The 19142-nt window shown below is 45.1% G+C and overlaps 1 protein-coding gene across 3 annotated transcripts in view; it reads left to right on the top strand.

Moving 5' to 3' along the window:
- Positions 1 to 18847, top strand: part of atg16l2 (ATG16 autophagy related 16-like 2) — a 30053-nt gene extending 11206 nt beyond the window's left edge. The window contains exons 5-18 of one of the 3 annotated variants that reach the window (XM_079513929.1): positions 22 to 261; positions 1705 to 1770; positions 4530 to 4610; positions 5078 to 5131; positions 5551 to 5644; positions 5739 to 5844; positions 6546 to 6616; positions 8028 to 8099; positions 9882 to 10002; positions 10432 to 10537; positions 11872 to 12018; positions 13327 to 13374; positions 14813 to 14914; positions 17740 to 18847. In XM_079513929.1, the coding sequence (XP_079370055.1) occupies positions 22 to 261; positions 1705 to 1770; positions 4530 to 4610; positions 5078 to 5131; positions 5551 to 5644; positions 5739 to 5844; positions 6546 to 6616; positions 8028 to 8099; positions 9882 to 10002; positions 10432 to 10537; positions 11872 to 12018; positions 13327 to 13374; positions 14813 to 14914; positions 17740 to 17833 (1402 nt within the window). In that variant the 3' untranslated portion in view covers positions 17834 to 18847. Of the gene's footprint in view, positions 1 to 21; positions 262 to 1704; positions 1771 to 4529; positions 4611 to 5077; positions 5132 to 5547; positions 5645 to 5738; positions 5845 to 6545; positions 6617 to 8027; positions 8100 to 9881; positions 10003 to 10431; positions 10538 to 11871; positions 12019 to 13326; positions 13375 to 14812; positions 14915 to 17739 lie in introns of all 3 variants that reach the window. The other 2 variants (XM_079513930.1, XM_079513928.1) reach the window with 2 other exon arrangements.
- The last annotated feature ends 295 nt before the right edge of the window (positions 18848 to 19142 follow it).

Genomic DNA, 19142 nt, shown 5'->3' with positions numbered 1-19142 from the left:
CCCTGTGTGTCTTATCTCCAGTCTGTCCGTCTACCAGAGCTGTGTGTCCTCCTTGGAGCGTGAGCGTGGCTCTCTACAGGTCCAGGTGTGTGAGGTCCAGGAGGACAACCAGGCTCTGAAGATGACCTACGACCTCCTGCTGGAGAGACACCGCGAGCTGGACCAGGCCTACCGCCGACAGCAGGACGTCGGCCACGACGTGTTGGAGGAGCTGATCGCCAGCAAAGAGCAGGCAGCCGCACGCCTCAACCGCTACAACCAGTACAAACACTACCACACACCACAAACGTTGTGTTTATAGTCATGTTTTGTCACAACAAGAGTTGGCTTTGTCCGCAGCGTTTTTGTTATATTGGAAGATGACTCTGCACATATTAATAATTTGCTAATTGCTAACCACTGCACATGCTATAATCTTAAAAAATATGAACTGAAAGCAGCCCGTCGTCTTAGTTAGTAATTACTAATTATTTGATCTGCCCAAAACATTGTGTTTATTGTCATGATTTGTCACAACAAGAGTTGGCTTTGTCCGCGGCGTAAACGTCTTTAAATAAATACTTTTTGAAAAGTCTATTGGGGAAAATGAACAAGGGAATTCTTTCCTGGGCCCTTGTCTGGGGCGCGACTGCGACGCTCTATACAACCACCTCAAACACAAGTATAACCTGTTCAGTAAGTAGGCCAGAGTGTGGGAGTCTACCACCATTTCACAGAACTACAGATTGTGCATTTGTGGATGATAATAGCAGTAATAACAACGATACATTATTATGACATTGCTGTTATTGAGGGGCGCTAGCCATCAATAATTGCCCTCTTATCATCGTACATCATATGACGTAAATTCTCCATTCATTGTCAATGGCATTTAATGTTTGTGTTAGGACAAGAACCTACACTACAGCTGAATCAAAAAATGGGGGGTGGGGGCCTGGGCCATGGCTCAATGGTCCAGGCACCTTGGCTGGTAATCCAGTCTGGCAGTGTGCCGCGGGTTCGACTCCCGATCCCGACAGCCTTTACTGCATGTCTTCCCCACATCTCTCTCCCCATTTCCTGTCAGCCTACTGTCTGTCCCTCCATAAAAAAATATAAAATAAAGGCGAAAGCCACAAAAAAACATACAAAAAAAAAATGGGGGGTGGGGTGGATGCCAGTTTAGAATTGCAGCCGTCCGTAGGCAGGGCCACATTGACCATTGGGCCCTTGGCTCTCGGGGGCCCTTTGGGGAAATTGAACCGCATGGTACTGGGTTTGAGGCCCTGAAAAGGGCTCCTGGGGCCCTTCATTGGCTGTTGATTTTGTTAAATTTAGGTCGAAAAGATGATAAAAACACAAAAAAACATGAAAAGTTCACGCACTTGCGCACTATGAGGCCCCCCAAAAACCCCGGCCCAGGGGCCCTCGTCCCGGCCCAGGGGCCCTCGTCCCGGCCCAGGGGCCCTCCTGGAGGTTAATCCGGCTCTGTCCGTAGGTGCCCTTTGAAAGCCTTTCATAGCGATGATTTGATTGGCTGAGCAAAGTACGCATATTGAAGATAAAAGTGAGGGCAGAAAAGTGAGGACGCAAATTGTGATTGGCCAGAATGAGATGATGTATGATGATAAGAGTGCCCCTCACTGTACTGATTTATTTTTTATTGTTATTATTCTGGTAACCGTAACACAAAACTAATGAAAGTAAATGTGTCTTGTTTGTCAGAATGCGAGACGTGAGACTCCAGAGAGACCTGGAGAAAGCTGCCAGCAACCACATCACCCTGGAAATGTAAGAATGTACTTATTTACCCTGTTGCATGATGGGTAATGTAGTTCTCCCTTCTTCATTCTCCACTAGACTACTACACATTCTCCACTAGACTGCTACACATTCTCCACTAGACTGCTACACATTCTCCACTAGACTGCTACACATTCTCCACTAGACTGCTACACATTCTCCACTAGACTGCTACACATTCTTCACTAGACTGCTACACATTCTCCACTAGACTACTACACATTCTCCACTAGACTGCTACACATTCTCCACTAGACTGCTACACATTCTCCACTAGACTGCTACACATTCTCCACTAGACTGCTACACATTCTCCACTAGACTGCTACACATTCTTCACTAGACTGCTACACATTCTCCACTAGACTACTACACATTCTCCACTAGACTGCTACACATTCTCCACTAGACTGCTACACATTCTCCACTAGACTGCTACACATTCTCCACTAGACTGCTACACATTCTCCACTAGACTGCTACACATTCTCCACTAGACTGCTACACATTCTCCACTAGACTACTACACATTCTCCACTAGACTACTACACATTCTCCACTAGACTACTACACATTCTCCACTAGACTACTACACATTCTCCACTAGACTGCTACACATTCTCCACTAGACTGCTACACATTCTCCACTAGACTGCTACACATTCTCCACTAGACTGCTACACATTCTCCACTAGACTACTACACATTCTCCACTAGACTGCTACACATTCTCCACTAGACTGCTACACATTCTCCACTAGACTGCTACACATTCTCCACTAGACTGCTACACATTCTCCACTAGACTGCTACACATTCTCCACTAGACTGCTACACATTCTCCACTAGACTACTACACATTCTCCACTAGACTACTACACATTCTCCACTAGACTACTACACATTCTCCACTAGACTACTACACATTCTCCACTAGACTGCTACACATTCTCCACTAGACTACTACACATTCTCCACTAGACTACTACACATTCTCCACTAGACTGCTACACATTCTCCACTAGACTACTACACATTCTCCACTAGACTACTACACATTCTCCACTAGACTACTACACATTCTCCACTAGACTACTACACATTCTCCACTAGACTACTACACATTCTCCACTAGACTGCTACACATTCTCCACTAGACTGCTACACATTCTCCACTAGACTGCTACACATTCTCCACTAGACTACTACACATTCTCCACTAGACTACTACACATTCTCCACTAGACTACTACACATTCTCCACTAGACTGCTACACATTCTCCACTAGACTGCTACACATTCTCCACTAGACTACTACACATTCTCCACTAGACTACTACACATTCTCCACTAGACTACTACACATTCTCCACTAGACTGCTACACATTCTCCACTAGACTGCTACACATTCTCCACTAGACTACTACACATTCTCCACTAGACTACTACACATTCTCCACTAGACTGCTACACATTCTCCACTAGACTACTACACATTCTCCACTAGACTGCTACAAATTCTCCACTAGACTGCTACACATTCTCCACTAGACTACTACACATTCTCCACTAGACTGCTACACATTCTCCACTAGACTGCTACACATTCTCCACTAGACTGCTACACATTCTCCACTAGACTGCTACACATTCTCCACTAGACTGCTACACATTCTCCACTAGACTGCTACACATTCTCCACTAGACTGCTACACATTCTCCACTAGACTGCTACACATTCTCCACTAGACTGCTACACATTCTCCACTAGACTACTACACATTCTCCACTAGACTGCTACACATTCTCCACTAGACTACTATTCTCCACTAGACTACTACACATTCTCCACTAGACTACTACACATTCTCCACTAGACTACTACACATTCTCCACTAGACTACTACACATTCTCCACTAGACTACTACACATTCTCCACTAGACTACTACACATTCTCCACTAGACTGCTACACATTCTCCACTAGACTGCTACACATTCTCCACTAGACTACTACACATTCTCCACTAGACTGCTACACATTCTCCACTAGACTGCTACACATTCTCCACTAGACTGCTACACATTCTCCACTAGACTACTACACATTCTCCACTAGACTGCTACACATTCTCCACTAGACTGCTACACATTCTCCACTAGACTGCTACACATTCTCCACTAGACTGCTACACATTCTCCACTAGACTACTACACATTCTCCACTAGACTACTACACATTCTCCACTAGACTACTACACATTCTCCACTAGACTACTACACATTCTCCACTAGACTACTACACATTCTCCACTAGACTACTACACATTCTCCACTAGACTACTACACATTCTCCACTAGACTACTACACATTCTCCACTAGACTGCTACACATTCTCCACTAGACTGCTACACATTCTCCACTAGACTACTACACATTCTCCACTAGACTGCTACACATTCTCCACTAGACTGCTACACATTCTCCACTAGACTACTACACATTCTCCACTAGACTGCTACACATTCTCCACTAGACTGCTACACATTCTCCACTAGACTCCTACACATTCTCCACTAGCCTACTACACATTCTCCACTAGACTGCTACACATTCTCCACTAGACTACTTACTACACATGGATCTGTTATTTTGTGTTAGAGATTTTTTTTACTTGATATCTTATTTACCCTGTTGCATGATGGGTAATGTAGTTCTCCTTTCTTCTTATTCTGCTGTTGTAGTTCCGGAAGCTTTAGTTCCGGAAGCTGTAGTTCTGTGAGCGCTCCCAGTTCTCCTTCCTCGGAGAAACCTCGTCTATTCAGGTACCTGTGCTGCTGAGCACCGATTCAGTTGTCAAGCTGTTAACCAGAACTGTACTGTATTGTCCCAATATATGATTTTAGCGGATACCTGCCATCCAATCAGGTGTGTTTGATGATGTGACTTTGATTGATTGATTGATTGATTGATTGAAATATTTATTAACAGTTTGCAGAATTACAGTACATTTCAAGCACAAACTCAATACAAAGACTATTAACTGTGAGTGGACGACCCAATTAAGCATTACACTTGTTTACAAGAGGGTCCACCTTGTTCAATTCATCAAAACATTTAGAGATGTACAAATAGACACTTCTATATAGTCAAAGAACAGAACAGGAATTCATCATAAGGGAGGTAAAAAGGGAAAAGAAACATATACAGTGAGGGGAAAAAGGGGTGGGCGGTTAAATGTTAAATGAATAACAATAATAATAACTTAATAATAAAGGTTTTTCTTTCCCAGATCGTCATCTGCACCGCCATCACGTCTCCTGACCTCTCTCAAGGAGCTGTTTGAGTGAGTTCTGAATGATTCTTATCTGGCCCAGTGGTTCTCAACTTTTCAGGCGGTGACCCAAAATAATCATATATGACCACCCATGACAAGCACTTGGAATTGTAGAAATTTCATTTAATTTGACTCTGTTTCACAGATAATTAATTTGAGATAAATATTGTGGGCTGATTTTACACACCGATATACAAGCTCATAGTGCGTCGCGACACCCGAGCCCAACCAAACATAACATTACTCTTTTAGTTGTACTGGATATTTTAGTCCCTCCCTTTTCGTCAGTGAAAAACGGTAGTCGACAAAACATTTTTTGTCATTAATTTTGATGAATTTGTGTGCGTGCGTGCCTGCCTGCCTGCCTGCCTGCCTGCCTGCCTGCGTGTGTGTGTGTGTGTGTGTGTGTGTGTGCGTGCTTGCAGCAGGAAGAGGAAGGTGTCCAATCAGGAGGAAGAGAATTGCTGTCCAATAGGGTTCTGTCTAGCAGCCAGGGTCCCTACTAGAGCCCTACACGTTCTGGTAAAACCCTACACACACACACACACACACACACACACACACACACACACACAGCCCTCAAACACTCTCTCTCTCTCTCTCTCTCTCTCTCTAGGATGCTCATGAGCAAGGCATTAATGCTGTGAGGTTTAGCTCCATCAACAACGTGTTGGCGACGGGAGGAACAGACTGCCTCATTAAACTCTGGGACGTCCACTCAGGTAGGAGGAACAGACTGCCTCATTAAACTCTGGGACGTCCACTCAGGTACGCATAGAAACGTCACAGTGAGGAACAGACTGCCTTATTAAACTCAGGGACGTCCACTCAGGTAGGAGGAACAGACTGCCTCATTAAACTCTGGGACGTCCACTCAGGTACGCATAGAAACGTCATTAAACTCTGGGACGTCCACTCAGGTACGCATTGAAACGTCATTAAACTCTGGGACGTCCACTCAGGTACGCATAGAAACATCACAGTGTTGTGTGACGTTCAGTGGCTGAAAGGAGAAACCAGGGGCCTTATTCATTCAAATGTATGGATAGTGATTATAGGTGTTAGTTGTGCACAAAAGACTGGCTTCTTTCACAACTGGCCTGTAAAAACATCTGTCCGAAAAATACAAGTGGAGATGGAAATACGGGACATACGTACGCTGCCGCTGTTTTTTCATTTTCCTTTTTCTCGTCTGTAAGTATACCTATTGTGTTGACTCATGTTTAACGACATAAACCCTCAATGCTTTTGTAAACGTGACCTTTTGGTTCGGTACTTGGTCTGCTCTTTTTTTCCTTGTACATCAAACCTCTTTGCCGACAATAGCAGATCTTGCAAGCTCACATCGCTCATTGTGTTATCTGTTAATAATGGTATTAATGCAAGGTTATCTAATACAAGGCTGCGTGCGTTTGTTTTTCAGGCTCACTGAAGCACAGAGCAACACTAGATGGCAACACTGAGGGAATCACCAGTATAGAGTTTAACCATTTGGTAGTACTCACTCACTCACTCACTCACTCACTCACTCACTCACTCACTCACTCACTCACTCACTACTCACTCACTCACTCACTCACTCACTCACTCACTCACTCACTCACTCACTCACTCACTCACTCACTCACTCACTGACTCAATCACTCACTCACTCACTCACTCACTCACTCACTCACTCACTGACTCACTGACTCAATCACTCACTCACTCACTCACTCACTCACTCACTCACTCACTCACTCACTCACTGACCCACTCACTCACTCACTCACTACTCACTCACTCACTCACTCACTCACTCACTCACTGACTCAATCACTCACTCACTCACTCACTCACTCACTCACTCACTCACTCACTCACTGACCCACTCACTCACTCACTCACTGGCCCACTCACTCACTCACTCACTCACTCACTCACTCACTCACTCACTCACCCACCCACCCCCTCCCTCCCTCCCTCACTCACTCACTCACCCTAGTTAGTGGTGTCATTTAACATTAGCATTTACACGTTTTTTTCATACATTTCCTAATGTAAAAATGTGACAGACCAATATTATTATGAAGCAAACTCACTCACTCACTCACTCACTCACTCACTCACTCACTCACTCACTGACTCACTCACTCACTCACTCACTCACTCACTCACTCACTCACTCACTCACTCACTCACTCACTCACTGACCCACTCACTCACTCACTCACTGACCCACTCACTCACTCACTCACCCACCCACCCACCCCCTCCCTCCCTCCCTCACTCACCCACCCACCCACTCACTCACTCACTCACTCACTCCCTCACTCACTCACTCACTACATAGATAGAGTTTTTATTAAAGTGTCCTACATCATAAGATGCCCAGCCCACACAGGCTTACAAGACACTCACAAAATTGTACATATATAATGATACATATACACAAATAGACAGTTACTCCTGGATACATCGTTCTCCAACGTAACTGCCATGCCTTCTCTATGAATTTTCCAAAAACAAAAACTTCATTACTGAACAACCAATTTAACATAAAACACTCCAAAACAGATCTGGGTTCTTATCCTGAATTTTTTCAAATAAAAAGTTTCTTAAATCATGATATAGTGGACAATAGAAAACAAAATGAAACTCATCCTCTACAATTATGACTTTACTGGAGACGGATACTAACTGTGTGTGTGTGTGTGTGTGTGTGTGTGTGTGTGTGTGTGTGTGTGTGTGTGTGTGTGTGTGTGTGTGTGTGTGTGTGTGTGTGTGTGTGTGTGTGTGTGTGTGTGTGTGTGTGTGTGTGTGTGTGTGTGTGTGTGTGTGTGTGTGTGTGTTCTCCAGGGCACTAAGGTCATAGCTGGATCCTATGATAAGATACTAACTGTGTGTGTGTGTGTGTGTTCTCCAGGGCACTAAGGTCATAGCTGGATCCTATGATAAGTCGGCTCTTCTGTGGTGTCTCAACGATTCCCATCCCAAGGTAACTATACTGTCAGTTCTTCCCATAATCCCCAGCCATGCTGCAGTGCATGCTGGGATATCTGACAAGTAAACACAATCAGCCACGATATCGTTGCTGTCGAGCAACGATATATTTTAAGTTTTCCGAAAATTAATGCCACACTACTATACTACAGCGTCTAACGGAAGCATCAAAAGTAGACGATTTACGAGGCTCAAACCGCGCTTTGAGCCTCGTAAATCTACTTGATACTACAGCATTGAGCTTTGAGCTCGTAAATCTACTTGATACTACAGCATTGAGCATTGAGCATTGAGCTCGTACATCTACTTGATACTACAGCATTGAGCATTGAGCTCGTACATCTACTTGATACTACAGCATTGAGCTTTGAGCTCGTAAATCTACTTGATACTACAGCATTGAGCTTTGAGCTTTGAGCTCGTACATCTACTTGATACTACAGCATTGAGCTTTGAGCTCGTAAATCTACTTGATACTACAGCATTGAGCTTTGAGCTCGTAAATCTACTTGATACTACAGCATTGAGCTTTGAGCTTTGAGCTCGTAAATCTACTTGATACTACAGCATTGAGCTTTGAGCTCGTACATCTACTTGATACTACAGCATTGAGCTTTGAGCTCGTAAATCTACTTGATACTACAGCATTGAGCTTTGAGCTTTGAGCTCGTACATCTACTTGATACTACAGCATTGAGCTTTGAGCTCGTACATCTACTTGATACTACAGCATTGAGCTTTGAGCTCGTACATCTACTTGATACTACAGCATTGCACAAAAGTAGCACATTTATTTTGCTATTTATTCATTAGAATCCTGAAAAGTAACAGTGTTGCACCTACAGTATGAGGTTTGCACCCGACAGAGACCATATACTGTTCTACTGCCAGAAGAGAAGGTTCTAATAGAGTGTTGCAGTCCCGCCCCCTACCAGGGCCCAGTCCCGCCCCCTACCAGGGCCCAGTCCCGCCCCCTACCAGGGCCCAGTCCCGCCCCCTACCAGGGCCCAGTCCCGCCCCCTACCAGAGCCCAGTCCCGCCCCCTACCAGGGCCCAGGAAATTATTCTCCGTTCATTTTCCTCATAGACTTTTCAGAAAGTATTTATTTAACGACGTTTACGCCGCGGACAAAGACAACTCTTGTCGTGACAAATCATGACAACAAACACAATGTTTTGGGCCAAACAAAGAATTAGAAAGTAGAAAAAAACGGCAGGTTACAACACTTTTTTTGTTGTTTTTCTTCTTTGTAATTGTTTGTTTGGTCCAAAATATTGTGTTTATTGTCATGAGTTGTCACGACTCGAGTTGGCTTTGTCCGTGGCGTAACCGCCTTTAAATAAATACTTTTTGAAATGTCTATGGGAAAAATGCATTGGGAATCATTTCCTGGGCCTGGCGTCTGGGCCTGGAAAAGGCTATGTTTCTATGTCAGTCGTTCTTCGATTTTTCAAAAATAGCTAAAGTATAACATAATGCTAACACCAAAAGGGGTTCCCGCCCAGAATGGGTTGAAGCAGTGGTTCCCGAACACAGTGGGGGTTCAAGGGAAAAATCAAGTTTACTCTAATGAAAGTTAGAACAAAACAAAAAAAAGTTAGAAGGTTAGAGACAAAAACATTGCATTAAAAAAAAACAAGGCACTTTATTTATGGAGAAGGAAGAATACATAATATTATATTGTGTGTGTGTGTGTGTGTGTGTGTGTGTGTGTGTGTGTGTGTGTGTGTGTGCATGTGCGTGTGTGTGTGTGCGTGCGTGTTTGCGTGCGTGTAGGTGTGTCTGACAGGTCACAATCGTAAGGTGACATCGGTCAGGTTCAGGCCAGGTGTTCATCAGGTTGTAACGGCCAGCGCAGACCGCACACTCAAGACCTGGGATCTGCACAGAGCAGCATGTAAGAACTGACTGACTGACCTGGGATCTGCACAGAGCAGCATGTAAGAACTGACTGACTGACCTGGGATCTGCACAGAGCAGCATGTAAGAACTGACTGACTGACCTGGGATCTGCACAGAGCAGCATGTAAGAACTGACTGACTGATCTGGGATCTGCACAGAGCAGCATGTAAGAACTGACTGACTGATGCTGCATCCATGCTGCCAGCATGGATGCAGCATGGAGCTCAAAAGGCTTCCAAACCCCAGAGAAAACTCCAGACCACAGAAAATCCACTGAATGTTCAAAGTTCGCGTTTTTGGGGTGTAATAAAATAAAAATAAAATGGGAGGTCATAAAACCTTAAAGAATAACGAAAAATATAAATGTATGAAAATGAATCATGAAACCTTTTTAACAGTTGTGTGTTGCTGCTTGTGGTCCAGGTGTGCACACGGTGGAGGTGTTGTCGTACTGCAGCGATGTGGTGTGTTCAGTCAACAGTCTGATCAGTGGACACTACGACGGCAAGATCAGGATGTGGGACAGCAGGTACACACACACACACACACACACACACACACACACACACACACACACACACACACACACACACACACACACACACACACACACACACACACACACATATATACTAGGGCATTAACCCATTTTGACCTGAGATCAGATTCTATAAATGTCAGAAAATGTCAAAAATAGCAGACCTACAAGCTCGTAGCGCGCCACTCGGTGGCACACTATGAGCTTGTAGATCTGCTAACCCAATGGGTTAAGCAACTAGTCAATCAACATTAAGCAACTAGTAAATCCACTAGTCAACCTTGTTGGTACTACTGTAGTTGATAAGGGGAAAAAAAGTATTTTCTTCCCGATTTTGTAGGCCTCAAGATCAGGTAGATTATAGTTATAGTCACCAATGTACACAGTTTTTAAATGTCCAAATATTTATTTCCAATATATATATATATATTTTTACATAATAGGTGGTTAAACAACTAGTCGACTATTCGACTAGTAAACTAGGCAACTAGTCAACTAGTAAAAATGACTAGAAGTGAATGCCCTAGTACACACACACACACACACACACACACACGTATACAGTACACTCAAATATACACACGTGCACATATTAATTCACACTCCCCCCCGCCGCACCCACACACACACCCTTCAGCCTCCATAACGACAACTCCCCGTCTTGCCCTGTTGCCTAGCAACAAGTCATACACCCTTAATGTGGAGAGAGAAACAGATGAGAGACAGTAGACAGAAACACAGACGACAGTTCCTAGTTTCATTTCAAAGGGAGAATGAAAAAGAAATGCACAATTATCCCATTCTGGGCGGGAACCCCTTTTGGTGTTAGCATTATGTTATGCTTTAGCTATTGAAAAATATCAGACCTACAAGCTCGTAGCGCGCCACCGAGTGGCGCGCTACGAGCTTGTAGGTCTGCTATTTTTGAAAAATCGAAGAACCACTGATATAGAAACATAGCTTTTTCAGAAAACTGTCAGGATGTAGAAGACATTTAGAATCTGATCTCAGGTCAAAATGGGTTAGAGAATGTCGACCATAAAACAATTGTGTGTGCGTGTGTGTGCGTGTGCGTGTGCGTGTGCGTGTGTGTGTGTGTGTGCGCGCGCGCGCGTGTGTGTGTGTGTGTGTGTGTGTGTGTGTGTGTGTGTGTGTGTGTGTGTGTGTGTGTGTGTGTGTGTGTGTGTGTGTGTGTGTGTGTGTGTGTGTGTGTGTGTGTGTGTGTGTGTGTGTGTGTGTGTGTGTGTGTGCGTGCGTGCGTGCGTGTGTGTGTGTGTGTGTGTGTGTGTGTGTGTGTGTGTGTGCGTGTGTGTGCGTGTGTGCAGGATGTGTAGTTGTACTCAGGAGGTGTGTGTTCAGGAGAAGGTGACATCACTGGACATCTGCCCCTATCAGAGGCAGCTGCTCTCCTGTTGCCGTGACGACAGCCTCCAGCTGCTGGACCTCAGGACCAATGGGACGCTGAGTTTCAGGTACACGCCCCTGCCTGCCTGTCTGTCTGTCGTCCAATAGAGTTTCAGGTACACGCCCCTGCCTGCCTGTCTGTCTGTCGTCCAATAGGAGTGAAGCTTCCTCCTAAAACGTACATGGAATTCCTCAATGGAAAGTTGACTTGTTCTTATGTTTCTTCTAAACTTTAGTCATGTAAGTCATCTCGCACTTTGTTTTGTCAAAGTAAGCTGTTAGGTATGTAATTGAGCGTATAATAATAATAATAATAATAATAATAATAATCACACCCGTGTGAAGTGAGGGGCGCTCTTATCATCGTACGTCATCATGACGTAACATGTCGATTTGCTCAGACGTAAAGTTCTCCAATCATTGTCTATGGGAATTTCCTTTAATCCACCCGACACTAATCGACATATACGTCACCATCGAAAGCCGTCTCTTACCATACTTAACAATACTACTTGTTTACCTCCAAAAACTAGGTACGTAGCAAATAGCTAAACCTAATAATTCAATATTTCAAACGTTCTTTCACAGAGAAGCTGAGATTTGACAGTTTGTAGCGGTCGACAGTACTTGCGCGCTCTGCTTGCGCACTAGTAGGCCATTTATGGTCTACTAGTGTGCAACAAGCAAGTAGGCACTCGACAGAGTGCAGTTCTAGTTACTTGCGCAAGCAGAGCGTGCAAGTCATGTTTTCAGTCAGGTGCTACGATGCGCGTGTTTGGAGCCAGCATATGACGTCATAACATGTGACACAGCTCAAAATAAGTGACACAGCTCTGCCAGTAACAAAAAAACAGGACAGACATACAATGCTCATAAATACAGAACCCACTACCGAAGAAGCTCAAAGGGAGAACAGGAACGTTTAGTAACGCGACCAATAATTAGGACTAATAAATAAAAACTAAGCAACGGAAATTGCTAGTAGACTAAAAAGCAAGCAGACATTTGCTATACGTCAAAGCAGGAGCAGTGTATGGGAAGTGTGCCCAATGCTGCCCATGGCAATCCTTTTGAAGCTCACTAGGGGAATCACAGCAGCCAGTTTGAGTCTGGTCTGTAGGTCATTCCAAGACCAGGGTCCAGTTTGAGTCTGGTCTGTAGGTCATTCCAAGACCAGGGTCCAGTTTGTGTCTGGTGGTCTGTAGGTCATTCCAAGACCAGGGTCCGAAATAAGCAATGCTTTTTTTTTTTACCATTATTACCATTATTATTATTACCATTATTATACTAACATTTCTGTCCCAACTCTATATTTCTCTGTCTCTCTGTCTCTCTTTCTGTCTCTCTGTCTCTCTGTCTCTCTTTCTGTCTCTCAGGGCTGATGGGTTTAAATGTGGAAGTGACAGCACCAAAGCTATTTTCAGGTCAGTGCATGAAATTAAACAATTAATTAAAATGTTTCCACTAATGGAGTCAGTGTAGGAACAATGGTTAGGGATTAACAGGGTTAGGGATCCAGAACCGAAGGAACTGGGTCAATGGTTAGGGATTAACAGGGTTAGGGATCCAGAACAATGGTTAGGGATTAACAGGGTTAGGGTTAGGGATCCAGAACCGAAGGAACTATGGGTCCAACATTGGCTTCTTTTCCACCGAGGTTGAACTGGTTCGGTTCTTTTTCCCCTCCTAATATTGAACCAGTTCCGAGTGTTTACACTGGAAATGAATCCGTTCAGAACCCTAAAAGTTGGTTTAGAAGTGGAACCAAAAAATGGCCGCCGGTTCCGTAAAAGCACCAAGGTTCCAAGAATCTAGAGCGGAACCAAATCTAGAAGAACCACATTCATTTTGGTGGAAAAGCGGCCATTGGGGAACCAGAATCCGTTCCATCACATTTTGGAACCGGAACCGGAACCAGGTTTTATCACGCTGTTCAGAGCTGGTATGTGGACTGAACGTCTGCTATACAATTCCAATAGGATTACAAAGGAACCGGAATCGTTAAAATCCTAACGCCGGGGCACCACCGGACGCGTTGCGTCTCCGTCGCGTGCGTCAAAAAACGAACCAGGGCAATTTTAATGCAGTCACGTAACGCGGGCAGTGGAGCCACCCTTCATTGATTAAAAAGGGAACATTCCCTGACGGTGACGGAGACGCGACGCTGACGCGCCCGGTGGAGCCCCGGTGTAATGGAACAAGAGCTGTTTTCCCTTTCCACATCAGTGCGATAACTTCTAAATGTCTCCCCTTCAATGTTGGTGTTTTATGGATCTCCATTTCCAAGTTAATTAAAGTATTCCACGAGTGTATTTCTGCAATGCTATAATCCCAAACACTCCAATCACATGTCATTTACCTTCCTTCTGGATCACCCACATACTAAACGGTCCACAGGAGAAATCTCCCAGAGTCAGGTGATTTCCCTTGTGGACTATTTAGTCATATACAATGCTGCCTCTGTAACAGAGAGCAGCATTATACTTGGTTTTATATTGTACTGTCAATAGAACCTGTGCTGGCTCCGTAAAGTGAGATTGGAATAATAAACACTCAACAGAATACGCACGCACGCACTTTTTATGATTTTTCAAAAGTAGCAGACCTACAAGTTCATAGCGCGCCACTCGGTGGCGCGCCATGAGCTTGTAGATCTGCTATTTTTCAATAGCTAAAGTATTACATAATGCTTAGTTAAAACACCAAAAAGGGGTTCCCGCCCAAAATGCCGGGTTAGACAGGAACAGTTCCACTGAAACTTGGGAAATGTTTGTACCCAAACGCCTCCGCTTGTATTAACACTATATTTGAATATTAAATATTGCTGTATGATATCCTAATACTAGTCTTACTGTTATGCAGTCCTGATGGGTGCTATGTCGCGGCTGGTTCTGCTGATGGAGCTGTTTATATTTGGAATGTCACCAGCGGCAACCTGGAGGCCCACCTCCCAGACAAACACAGGTAATGATCCACCTGGAGGCCCACCTCCCAGACACACACAGGTAATGATCCACCTGGAGGCCCACCTCCCAGACAAACACAGGTAATGATCCACCTGGAGGCCCACCTCCCAGACACACACAGGTAATGATCCACCTGGAGGCCCACCTCCCAGACACACACAGGTAATGATCCACCTGGAGGCCCACCCACCTCCCAGACAAACACAGGTAATGATCCACCTGGAGGCCCACCTCCCAGACAAACACAGGTAATGATCCACCTGGAGGCCCACCTCCCAGACACACACAGGTAATGATCCACCTGGAGGCCCACCTCCCAGACACACACAGGTAATGATCCACCTGGAGGCCCACCTCCCAGACAAACACAGGTAATGATCCACCTGGAGGCCCACCTCCCAGACACACACAGGTAATGATCCACCTGGAGGCCCACCTCCCAGACAAACACAGGTAATGATCCACCTGGAGGCCCACCCACCTCCCAGACACACACAGGTAATGATCCACCTGGAGGCCCACCTCCCAGACACACACAGGTAATGATCCACCTGGAGGCCCACCTCCCAGACAAACACAGGTAATGATCCACCTGGAGGCCCACCTCCCAGACAAACACAGGTAATGATCCACCTGGAGGCCCACCTCCCAGACAAACACAGGTAATGATCCACCTGGAGGCCCACCTCCCAGACAAACACAGGTAATGATCCACCTGGAGGCCCACCTCCCAGACACACACAGGTAATGATCCACCTGGAGGCCCACCTCCCAGACACACACAGGTAATGATCCACCTGGAGGCCCACCTCCCAGACACACACAGGTAATGATCCACCTGGAGGCCCACCTCCCAGACAAACACAGGTAATGATCCACCTGGAGGCCCACCTCCCAGACACACACAGGTAATGATCCACCTGGAGGCCCACCTCCCAGACACACACAGGTAATGATCCACCTGGAGGCCCACCTCCCAGACAAACACAGGTAATGATCCACCTGGAGGCCCACCTCCCAGACAAACACAGGTAATGATCCACCTGGAGGCCCACCTCCCAGACAAACACAGGTAATGATCCACCTGGAGGCCCACCTCCCAGACAAACACAGGTAATGATCCACCTGGAGGCCCACCTCCCAGACAAACACAGGTAATGATCCACCTGGAGGCCCACCTCCCAGACAAACACCTGGAGGCCCACCTCCCAGACACACACAGGTAATGATCCACCTGGAGGCCCACCTCCCAGACACACACAGGTAATGATCCACCTGGAGGCCCACCTCCCAGACAAACACAGGTAATGATCCACCTGGAGGCCCACCTCCCAGACAAACACAGGTAATGATCCACCTGGAGGCCCACCTCCCAGACACACACAGGTAATGATCCACCTGGAGGCCCACCTCCCAGACAAACACAGGTAATGATCCACCTGGAGGCCCACCTCCTAGACAAACACAGGTAATGATCCACCTGGAGGCCCACCTCCCAGACACACACAGGTAATGATCCACCTGGAGGCCCACCTCCCAGACAAACACAGGTAATGATCCACCTGGAGGCCCACCTCCCAGACAAACACAGGTAATGATCCACCTGGAGGCCCACCTCCCAGACAAACACAGGTAATGATCCACCTGGAGGCCCACCTCCCAGACAAACACAGGTAATGATCCACCTGGAGGCCCACCTCCCAGACAAACACAGGTAATGATCCACCTGGAGGCCCACCTCCCAGACAAACACAGGTAATGATCCACCTGGAGGCCCACCTCCCAGACACACACAGGTAATGATCCACCTGGAGGCCCACCTCCCAGACACACACAGGTAATGATCCACCTGGAGGCCCACCTCCCAGACAAACACAGGTAATGATCCAACCTGTCAATCATCCAGAGCCCACATGTTTTATTTATGAGTGCAAATCTCATACCAGACACCTGCTGGCAAGATATACATTACTAGTCAAACTTTAATAGTTGATACACTACATTGAAGTGCATTGATCTATCTATGTCATTAACAGTGTTGCCAGGTCTGCTTATTATAAGCGACCTTTGGCTTGTTTTTCTGTAAGTTGCTTGTTAAATATTGGTAATTGTGGGTTTCGGTTTTTTTGGGCTTGTTTCTAAAGTATAATTTCTTATTTGGGCTTGTTTCCTAAATGCTGTTTGAACCAGTGGTTCTCAAATATTTTCATGTCAGGTGGTTCGGTCGGTGTTTTTTTGGTTTTCTGTGTTCTGAATCCTTTTGAGCTGCAATGAACACAGGCAAATAGGCCTCAACAGTGACATCTGCTGGCAAATGGGATTTGTAGAGTCTTACCTCACAATTCACAGGCAAATCAGAGCACTTGTTTGAGCCAGACCTTAGCTATTGCAGACCTTAGCAGACTTTAGCCATTGAAAAATCTGCAACAAATGCATTTCTGCACGTTTTTTTCTTTCGGATGCCAAATAAAAGCATCAAGTCACAACCTCAACAGATGATACATTTTCTCTCTGTCACCCTGTCTTTATCTGCCTGTCTCTCTCTCTCTCTCTCTGTCTCCCTCTCTCTCTGTCTCTCTCTCTCTCTCTCTCTGTCTCTCTGCCACCCTGTCTTTATCTGCCTGTCTCTCTCTCTCTCTCTCTCTCTCTCCTCTCTCTCTCTCTGTCTCTCTCTCTCTCTCTCTCTCTCTCTCTCTCTCTGTCTCTCTCTCTCTCTCTCTCTCTCTGTCTCTCTCTCTCTCTCTCTCTCTGTCTCTCTCTCTCTCTCTCTCTGTCTCTCTCTCTGTCTCTCTCTCTCTCTCTCTCTCTCTCTCTCTCTCTCAGTTCGTCTATTAGTTCTCTCTCTTGGTCTCTCTCAGGAGAATTTGTCGTCAGCGTTGACAAGAGCCGACGGGCTGTTCTGTGGAGTGACCTCTGACCTCAACGGATTGTCACTTTGAACACCCTGTACTGTACACTACATACTTCCTTATTTATACACCGCAGACGACGACAAATGGCAACACTAATTAAACAACAACATTCAGTTGTTAGATAAACATTACTCTCTGCAGGCCGTTGTCCTGCTGAGACTCCAGGGAGGGGACAGAGCTAGTAGCTCGGTCCATTTTCACTACTTTTGCGATGAAGTAGTAGGGCATTCATTTACAAAAACAATACAAAAAATAATAATATGGAGACACGAGGGTTCTGCCTCAAAGCACTGATATATATATAAACTCTAGATAGCTCACCCGCGCTGTTGGCCAATGGAGAGCGACGTCGTTACGTGGCGGCCATCTTACCTCGGGCCACATAACATTGTGTCTATGGGGCATGTACTCTTAAATGACCATAACTTGCTCAATTTTCAACCGATTTTCAAACGGTTTGGTTTGTTATAAACGTCAGAGACGTCCGCATACTTATATGCTTTTATATGACGTTCATATATAAAAAATTAAATTAAGCAGATAAGCGACCTGAATCATAGCCACGTTGACAACGTTTGTAATAAACCAACCCGTTTGTAAATCCGTCAAGATTTGAGCGAGTTATGACTGTTTCTGTTTGAGCTGCCATTGAACATACTGTACTGTAGCCCCGAAGTAAGATGGCTGCCAGGTGAACGACGACAGAAACTCCGCCTTGAGCCATCTAGACTTTATATATATCTATGCCTCAAAGCACTGATATGTGGAATCTGTCTAACATATCCCCACTCTGCTGTCTCTCTCCTTCATGCATTGTTTGTTTGTAAAATACATATATTTATAATTATTGCCCACCCTGAATTGTATTAGTAATGCCATATGAAGTGCACTTTTGTGGATGTTTGAAGATGATAACGGAGCTAACTGAAGTGCTGTCTTAACACACAATAAATGTCCATTGTATTTTAATTGTCGTTTGTGTGTGTGTGTGTGTGTGTGTTAGGGCATTCACTTCTAGTCATTTTTACTAGTTGCCTAGTTTACTAGTCGACTAGTTGTTTAACTACTATTATGTAAAAAAGAACAAACTTTTTTTCTTTTTTTGGAAATACATATTTGTACATTTAAAAACTGTGTACATTGGTGACTATAACTATAATCTACATGATCTTGAGGCCTACAAAATCGGGGAGAAAAAAAAATACAGTATATATATATTTTTTCTTATCAACTAGTCAACTAGTACCAACAAGGTCGACTAGTGGATTGAATAGTCGACTAGTTGCTTAATGCGTGTGTGTGTGTGTGTGCGTG

This window comes from Electrona antarctica (genome assembly GCF_951216825.1).
Source record: "Electrona antarctica genome assembly, chromosome: 11".
NCBI lineage: Eukaryota > Metazoa > Chordata > Actinopteri > Myctophiformes > Myctophidae > Electrona > Electrona antarctica.
The sequence above is the reverse complement of the archived record's forward strand: the minus strand, read 5'-3'. Positions and strand labels throughout refer to the sequence as shown.